Source organism: Thunnus thynnus, chromosome 2 (genome assembly GCF_963924715.1).
Source record: "Thunnus thynnus chromosome 2, fThuThy2.1, whole genome shotgun sequence".
Taxonomy (NCBI): domain Eukaryota; kingdom Metazoa; phylum Chordata; class Actinopteri; order Scombriformes; family Scombridae; genus Thunnus; species Thunnus thynnus.
The window spans coordinates 29,943,391-29,952,836 of NC_089518.1; the positions used below are offsets into that span (position 1 = coordinate 29,943,391).

General features: G+C 39.2%; 1 protein-coding gene across 1 annotated transcript in view; it reads left to right on the forward strand.

The window, feature by feature from the left end:
* The window catches only part of aacs (acetoacetyl-CoA synthetase), a 36,494-nt gene extending 27,977 nt beyond the window's left edge, over positions 1 to 8,517 (forward strand). The window contains exons 13-18 of the mRNA XM_067615467.1: positions 4,092 to 4,205; positions 5,126 to 5,251; positions 5,649 to 5,718; positions 6,118 to 6,176; positions 6,541 to 6,743; positions 6,867 to 8,517. Of these exons, the coding sequence (XP_067471568.1) occupies positions 4,092 to 4,205; positions 5,126 to 5,251; positions 5,649 to 5,718; positions 6,118 to 6,176; positions 6,541 to 6,743; positions 6,867 to 7,004 (710 nt within the window). The 3' untranslated portion in view covers positions 7,005 to 8,517. The remainder of the gene's footprint in view (positions 1 to 4,091; positions 4,206 to 5,125; positions 5,252 to 5,648; positions 5,719 to 6,117; positions 6,177 to 6,540; positions 6,744 to 6,866) is intronic.
* Positions 8,518 to 9,446: the final 929 nt, after the last annotated feature.

The window sequence follows — 9,446 nt, forward strand, 5'->3', positions numbered from 1 at the left end:
ATAATGAAGGCCGTGTGAGAATATCTCCCTCATTCGCTATTTACTACATAACAAACACTCAATAGTTTACTCTGCGGTGGGCAGTAAATTGATATTTCAGACACTTGTGAATCATCGTTTTGCGTCATCACCGTTGACTGCATCTAAAGATGGATGGTGCGTGGAGGTGTGACGTTGGTTTTGCATTGGGGCCGGTTAGAAACCCAGAGTTGGTGCTTATGGTTGACGCCATCTCTTCCAAACCAGGACCTTCCAAACGAGGAGTGCAGGGTGTCCGCTACCTCGGACTGAAGCGAACACTAGCTTACTGGGAGCACAGCGTGGTGCACACTTTGGCTAACATTAGTTACTTTAGGTAAATTGTGCTAATAGAGCAAGTATTGTAATCATGTAACATTAAACTCTACGAACTACGAAATAAAGTGACTCAGTGTGAGTCCTGGAGCTGGGGAGAGCAGCAGGTTAGCGAACTGTCAATCAATGCTCACACGGCAGACACCAAAGCTACTATAAGTCTTCACATATGATTAATGGGGCGATGATTACAGGGCCCAAATTTAGCAATTCAGACCATAATGACGCTTTGAAAAAAGTGATTGACTTATTATTTCGTAGTAACAATGAAAGTTAATTGGATCCAGGATTTTTTGTGGAGCCAACATCTACTTCCGCACTGGCTTCAGCTTCAAACCAAGGAATGTGCTACTCGGTCATCACTGAGAGGTGTAGTGTTGTACCTTTTTCATTACTCATGTATCAAAGGCGAAGTATTCATTCATTCATTTTTAGCAAAAACCTGTGTACATGCAATGGACACTACATTTCTCCTTTGATTGTGGGTATTTTTGAGGAAAATATAATGAATACATGTTATACTTAGAACTGGAACATAAAAAGTCAATGTAGTGCAGTAGATAGACAATAGGGAGTGATTTCAGCCACAACCCAGGGGCTTTTTGCAGGAAGTCAGAGGTCATCCTGTAACTAAATGGCCACTGTTGAAGTGACTATGAGCCCAACAAAGGGGTTGTTAAAGTAAAATATCTAAAAAGATGCCTGACGTTGCGAGAAACACAAGCAGTAAGACGATCAGATCAAGTTTTAGTACGAGCCTTCAGGTTAGCCAAAATTATTTGGAGGAGAAAACTGAGGTAATGTGGCCAAACTGTCGGCTTGTTTATAGCTTGTCTGATCCTTTCACCGCTTGTTCCATTGCCATGTCAGACTTTTGCCGCAGTGAGGTTTCTGTGTTCCCAGTTCTTAACAAGGTATTTTGGTGAATAAACTGATAGAAATGGTGTTGGAAATGATAAAAAATAAGACCCTAGTTCAAGATTCATTATTTGGAATTACAGGACTAGTTCTGTGTGTGTGTGTGTGAGCGTGGATGTAAGGGACACCTGTACGTGTCCATGTGTTTTCTTCAGAACAGCAGGTCTTGCCCCAGTCAGTTTCCTCCTTGTCGCCAAGGGCAACAGCAGGCTGCAACCTCGTTGGCTGCCAACCGACCTAACCTTGACCCCCGAGGTCAACGCTCTGTACATGTGTGCGTGTTCTTTGGATTCATCACAGCATATGTGACTGACTGGTGGTCACGGTGACATATGTGATGGGCCCCTTTGCCGATTTCACCCTGTGTGACAGTGTGTATGTGTGTGTGAATGTGTCCACAAACATGTGCTTGACTTAAAATGTGAATAATTTTACATAATGTATAAATATTGTGTATTTCACTATGTCTGTGTGTGTGTGTGTGTGTGTGTGTGTGTGTGTGTGTGTGTGTGTGTGTGTGTGTGTAAAGCCCATCAGCAGGGATGTCAGACCCCCATCGCTCCTCATTGGGGGATTTTAACACTTTCACTGCTGGATTCCCTCCATTCTAATATACCTCCGTCTGACTGCCCATATGTCACTCTTCTGCTCCCCTTTTTGCTCCTTCTCTTCTCTTCTCTTCTCTTCTCTTCTCTTCTCTTCTCTTCTCTTCTCTTCTCTTCTCTTCTCTTCTCTTCTCTTCTCTTCTCTTCTCTTCTTCTCTTTTGTTTGTCTTTTCCATGAATTTGCAAAGTCTTCCTGTGACTTTCATTCTGTGTATTCTTTTTATATTTCAATTTTTGAATACATGAATGCATTCGTAGGTTAGCTGGTTGCCTTTTTGTCTCAGTTGGTGGCTTTGTCCGACCCCAAACTGTGCCAGAAGATGTTCAAAGCCCTCACACCTACACATATGAAAACACACACGCACACACACATACAAAATATATATCCATATACATTAGCCGAGGAGTTCAAAAATCTTTTTCTTCACTGTTCAGAATAGTCAATGCTGTTAAAAACATCAGGTCAGTGTGACACAATATATACACACACACAATACACACACTAAATGGCTGATGATTGAGTGTGTGTGTGTGTGTGTGTGTGTGTACCCACCCATTAAAGTGAGTGTAATAATAAAATATTTGCACGTCTTCCCACTATAAGTGTGTGTGTTTAATCAGAAGACAAAGTTTCCTCTTCCTCCTGGGAGCCAATTAAAGCTCAATAAAGAAAGAAAGTGAGACAGAGAGAGAGAGAACAAGAATAAAGAACAGAAAGACAGAAGAGAGAAGGAAGGAGCAGTAGAAGGGCAGAGAGCAACTGAGAGGAGGCAAACAAGATGGATGGATGGAGTCTGTGATACAGAGAGGGAACGAAACGGAGGTAGAGATGGAACAATGGGAAAGGAGATGAATAGAACATGTCAGAAATAGTAGATGATTGGAAGGTAGAAAGAGAAAAATGGATGGTGCGGCAAAGGAAGTGTGTTGTGTGTGTGTGTGTGTGTGTGTGTGTGTGTGTGTGTGTGTGTGTGTGTGTGTGTGTGTGTGTGTGTGTGTGTGTTCATAACAGTTTTAGGAATGTACTGCAATGGAGTAGAACTCCTATATAGGTCAGTGGAGGTAGAGCAGCTGCCAGCTCACGTTGTCGTGCTACCAGATAGATATCAGTACTAAGTTTAATCATGACTCAGGACGGTGGTCACTGTGATGTTTTGCTTAGTGACTTTATCCCTGCTCGACACATGTCCACTCCTACATCGCAGTACGGTACACTGCAGGTACTTTAACTTGAATTAAACAAATTAAGAAATTTATGTTTACAATTTGATACAGATTTCCATGGAACTAAGTTGATTTTTGGTTATCAGGGGGCAGCATAACATTCCAAAATATCATCTTATTTGTGCCAGTTGTCAAATTATTGATTAGTTGATAGAAAATTGTGAAAAAATTGTATTATCCATTAATCATTTAAGTCATTTATCAATCAAAAATGCAAAACATTTGCTGGTTGCAGCTTCTAAAGTGTAGGGATTTTCTTTACTCTGTTTTATATTATTATAAATTATAGTATAAGTATATCTTCTATAAGGCAAAACAAGAAATTTGAAGATTTTACCTTTGGCTCCAGGAAATTATGAAGGGCATTTTCTATATTTACATTATTTTATAGACTAAATGATTAACAGGTTAACTGATAGTAAAAATGATTGTTAGTTGCATTCCTACACCTGAAACATGATCATGGCTAATGTGTTAGCGATAGGCAAGTATTGCCTATTTACACTTCCAGTAGATGCAGAAAAATTCTCATTGTTTTTGAGTTATGTTTCTGGCTACATGATAAATGAAAGCCTGATATATTCCTGCTCATTTTATCTCTGGTTTGGTCTCCACCAGATCCAACAGAAAATATCTCGCTCTTTAGCAGCAATTAGCCAATAAAGACTAAAAAGCATTGTAGAGCAGGCACCCCGGGAGCCTACTGGTTAAAATACATATTACATAACTGCAACATCTGCAGTTTGATTCCACCTGTTGACCGTTGTTGCATGTACCCCTCTCACTACCCATACTTCCTGTCTCTACACACTTTCGACTGTCAAGGCAAAAAATACCACAAACTAATCTGAGTAATAATAAGGATAGACATAGTTGAATGTAAACAAAACTGTGTTTTTAATGAAAGTGGGCAAATTTAAGCGAGACGTTTCATATCAGACTAACTAAATCTCTTCCTCTGTATGTTTTTTCTCTCACCTCTCTGACCAGGCGGCACTGACATAGTGTCATGTTTTATGGGTCAGAACCCAGCAGTTCCAGTGTATCGGGGTGAGATCCAAACAAGAAACCTTGGGATGGCTGTGGAAGCATGGGGCATTGATGGTAAGAGTGTGTATGAGTGTGTGTGCGTGTTCATAGTGGGTGAATTGCCCTGAAATGGAATATTGTTGCTTTTTCTTTCTATTCAGCCAAATCACTTCAGCAATCAATTTGTTGAGCACCCCACTTTGACAAAAGGGAGGACTGATCACCTCGAGGTGTGAAGAAAGTGGCTAGTTTGAGTCCCAGGAGGGACTGGGGAAAATCTTGATGGGGAAAATTAATTAGAAGCAAAAACAAAGAAAATAAACTGCTGAGATGCCCTTGAGCAAACGTTCTTTCTGCTTCTGGAGCTAAAGGAATAACATCAGTTGTAGCTGGTTTCTCCCATGCATCTGTATGTGTTGGCAGAAAAATTGTGAACAATTACTGAACCTTCCCTGGGTAAACACAGGTAAAAACTTTAGTGAAACATTATTTTTTTTTCATTAACAATCCAAACAGAAAAAACAGTGATATTTTATCTTGCTGGGAGTCTTCAAAGCCCTTTATGTTTTTCTCATTGATTTTAGTCCCTCATTCTCCAGCTTCCGATCCCTGCTGCAGGCTGCACTGGTGTGTCTCCACCACCTCAAAGGAGAGTGGATTGAGGGATAATTTAAAGGCAGTTTTGTAGGAAGAGCTTGGGATTATTTTAGTCGATCTCTAAGCCTATAACACCGTCCTGAGGGAGGAGGTGAGGGTTATGTGAAACCACACACTAAAGTCTATCAGGTTCTCTGAGTGTGGGATACATTACCAGGTGATTTTTTTTTTTTTTTTTTTTTTTTCCACCTGAGAATGATTTGTGTAGGTGTGTATTTCTGAGTGTGTTTTTGTGTTTATCAGTGTGTGCACACGTATATGTGTGTGTTGTAGTAAAGTATATCTGAACTTGCTAACTTTGTTTTTGTTCCTGTGATATCTTTGTTTTTGTTCTACAGGTAAGCCTGTATGGGGAGAGAGCGGGGAGCTGGTCTGCTTGAAGCCAATCCCCTGTCAGCCTACACACTTCTGGAATGATGAGAATGGGAGCAAATACCACAAAGCTTACTTTTCCACATTTCCTGGTGAGAACACATACACAGATATACACAGTGTGTAGATATTCGTAAGCTTTCTTGTAGACAGTGTACATTTACACGTAGTAACTACAAAAATAGACTTGTATGATATAATGTAATCCAGTACAGTAGCCCAATAAAAATATTACAACATTTAAAACCCTTGCTTTGTTTCTTTTTTCTACTGCATGTAATAATGTAGAATTTAACCTCCTTTCTTGCATTTTATCAAAATCTTGAGTTTATTTTTCCTTTATTTTATCTTTTTATTGCATATATTGTTTTTGGTCAGTTTTAGTTAGTTTGTGTGGTGTGTTTTTACTATCACAACATTTCTGTAAATGTAATTTCCCCGAAAAGATAAAAGAAAAATGGAACTAAATTGTGTTTTTCTCTCTTCTAGGTGTGTGGGCCCATGGAGACTATTGTAAAATCAACCCAAAGACAGGAGGCATTGTCATGCTGGGCAGAAGGTGAGCTACTTAACCTGCTACTCACAGAAGACCTACCTCTTCTGAAAAAGTTGCATTATTACAGTAGTTATCTAAACTTATGAAATATTGGAGGGAAAATCACTTATGTTAATGCTTTGAATTTCATGCCTTTTTTGGACAAAGTCTTGGCATAGAATGATAATTACAGCATCTTGTTTAGAAGCTTGCTTCTATATAGGTCAATATAAGATTCCTTTATGTCTCAGGAACATAAGAAGGGGATGCTGTAAATGGAGCTAAACATTTCAGTTTGTGTGTGCTGGTGGATTTTATTTCTATATTGCCATGCTGTGTATTATATGATGTGTAGCACAATGTTTTGTTTCTACATGACAGACACAAAAAGTTTTGACTCTTGAACTTGTGTTTGTTTTGCAGTGACGGGACGTTGAACCCCAACGGAGTCCGTTTTGGCAGCTCAGAGATCTACAATATTGGTGAGCTTTTAAAATGACATGTGGAGCGGGGTGTGGGTGTAAGAAAAGATGCAAAGAAATGGCAGTGAGTGTGAGCTTAAATTGAGTCACGCTCGCTCTTTTATGTTGATGAAAATAACATTTTGCCATCCCATCACTCATCCTTTAAGTTTGTACACTTCAGCAACAACAGAAAGTAGCAAAACTCTTACAAAACACTGAATCTTTTCCTCTTATCTCCTCTGTTCCTCTTCTCTTTGCTCAATTACTCTCTTCACCTATCACCTCCTCTTCTCTCCTTGCCTCTAATCTGCCTTCCTAATTTATGTTTTGTCTCCTTAACCTTTACAATGCCCTGTCCTCTCCTTTCTCCTCATCTCTACAGTGGAGGCGTTTGAGGAAGTGTCAGACAGTCTTTGTGTTCCTCAGTACAACGCTGATGGAGAAGAGCGTGTTATTCTCTTCTTGAAAATGGCACCTGGAAAGCCCTTCAGTCCAGAGTTGGTGGCAAAGATTAAAGGAGCTATTAGAAAAGCTCTGTCTGCCCGACACGTACCCGCCCTGCTGCTGGAGACCAGAGACATTCCTGTAAGAGAAATATGAATATCAATCAGATATGAAGAAACCTGTCAGATTATCATTTTGCAGTGGTTACAGCTGTAAAAGTCAGTTCCATCTTGAATGACAGCCCTTTTCTTCTTTCACCTGCAGTACACCATCAGTGGTAAGAAGGTGGAGGTAGCTGTGAAACAAGTGGTCGCTGGCCGAGAGGTGTTGCAAAGAGGAGCTTTCTCCAATCCTGATTCATTGGACCTCTACAAGAACATTCCTGAACTGCAAAACTACTAAAGAGGAAGCATCACAGAGCTGGAGAAACAACCTGCAACAGAGAACCACTTGACAAGAATTCAGATTAGTTTTTAAATGAACTTTATTCAAATTTACTGGTACAGGGAGACGTGCAAAGAGCATTGCAGGTACAATTTTCAGAGGTACTTTGTGCTTTGTACAGGGCATACAAAAGGAAACACATCTGTACGTCAAAATAATACAAAAAATATGTATTTATATAATAACATTAAGTCTACGGAGACTTTGAAAACATGAGCTGCACTGTTCCATAGGCCAGCTTGTAACCAAGTGATCAAGCAGCTGCTCTTAGGCTACCATGTGTGAAAGTAAATGTGAACTGGATTCATCTTTTGGATGTAACATGATGTTGCACAGCAGCGCTTTTGAATACGACACAACAGGCAACAGAGAAGTGAAATTTAGCACTAGGAGCTTTGCTTTGTCTTCACAGTCTGATTGCTATCAGACAGTGAGGAACCATACCTGTCTGTGTCACCACTGTAAAAATCCATGGAAGTGTACAGATAAAAACACACAAAGATTTGGGATGAACACCTCAGCTCATATCAACATATCATTGTTATGTGGTGTGTACCGCTTTATTACATGTATATAAATATGAACATATATATATTTTTTGGACTGTGAAATTGCGTTAACATTATAATTATGCATTTAAAGATAGTGACCCCAACCTGTTAACCAAAGTGAGTCACAGATTTTAGTGGGTTGTTAGGAGTTAAAACTAAACTTATTGAACTTACAACCTAAAAAAGTTAATTATCTCTTATGTATTACATGCTCAAATCCTAACCCTCATATGATTTTGTGACTGTTGATTCTATTTCATTCCGCCCAAGACATCAAGGCATGAATTGATGTAATGTAATCTCCCTTCAAGGGAAGGTTTTTTTAGTCACATTTGCCCTTATTTAGCAAACAATTGTATGAATAAGTCGGTCTAGATCAAGTGTGATTTGAAAGTGAGCAGATGTTCATTTCACCACAAAAGCATGTATTTATTAGTTCTGTATCTATGTTCCATGTTTGTCAATGTGTTCTCTTCAAATAGCTACAGTACAGCCTCTATTGCTTTGTACATGGAAAAGCTGAATAATTGTGACAAAGTCTAAAGGCAAATTAATGCATTTAAAGATGAACTTCAGTGGTTTTGGTCAATTGTAGCACTGTTTAGCGAAATGGGTGTCTGTACAATACCAATAACACGAACAAAAGACAAATGTTGGGAGATCAGATCAGAATGTTAATTGAAAAAGTCACAGACATGAATGTTAGTGAAGCATTTGATCTTTGGGGAAAGTTGGAGAAAGATTTTCATACTAATGCAGATGTAGCCTTTTTTTCTTACTGGACTTCTGTGTGGTACTGGATTCTAATCAATTTCCTTTTGATTCTGTCTCTGTCAGTATTTCCGTTACGATTATATCACACATGTGTAAAACTACGAATGTAAATAAATCACCGGGGAAACCCGGGAGTTCATCTTTAATGTAAAAGTCACTGCTTAGATTGAATGAATTTCTTCCTTAAAGGTACCCTATGGAGTTTTTGACCACTAGCAGCACTATGGAGCAATGTTTGATGAATGGGCCCCTCTTTTGTTTGTATCTCCTATTTCAACAGTTTTTGGTGAGAAACACTGAATATAAGCATAACTTTGTTGTTTAGAAGAAAAAGCCACAGGGTACCTTTTAGACTGGAGTCTCAAAGATGCGCAGGTTTTTTCTTATGGAATCGTAATTGTACATTGCACTTTAGTACTGTAAATGCGATATTGTCCATGGTAGTGCTGGTGAACTTTGGTATATCTACTGTTCCATTCTGTAATATGCATGCAGATGATGCAGTTTTTTCTTGCACCAAACTTGTCTTCTAATAGGTTAAGGGTTTGAAAACAAAGTTCTGGGTTTATCACATGTAAAAAATCTGTTTATTCTATAAGGTTCTTTGTTTCTTTGGTCATTTCTACAATAGATAATTTGCTCTTTGACGCAACAGCATGATGGTGATGGTTATTGTCTACTGTAGGTCTAGTTTATGCTGAAGTTGACAGAACCATGGATGGATGTGAAGATCACTCATTTTTTTCAGTTTTTCAAGGGAACATTTGCATTAGAAACAACTTTAGCTGTGTACTGTATATAGACGGACAGTTGGATGGATGGGTGGATGTTTTTTATTGTCCACAAAAGGGAAATTCATTTTGCTCAGGTCAGTACCATCCTAACAGACAAGACAATAAATAAATACATAAATAAAAGTTCTTCCAGAAGGAGGGGGCAAGGAGGTTCCAGGGTGTTATGTTTGTTAAGAAGCCTAATAGCAGAGGTGCTGAAGCTTGCCCTGCTCCTGTTTGTTTTGAATACAGGGGCAGCATATCACCTTCCAGAGGGCAGGATCTGACAGCAGGTGCTGAAG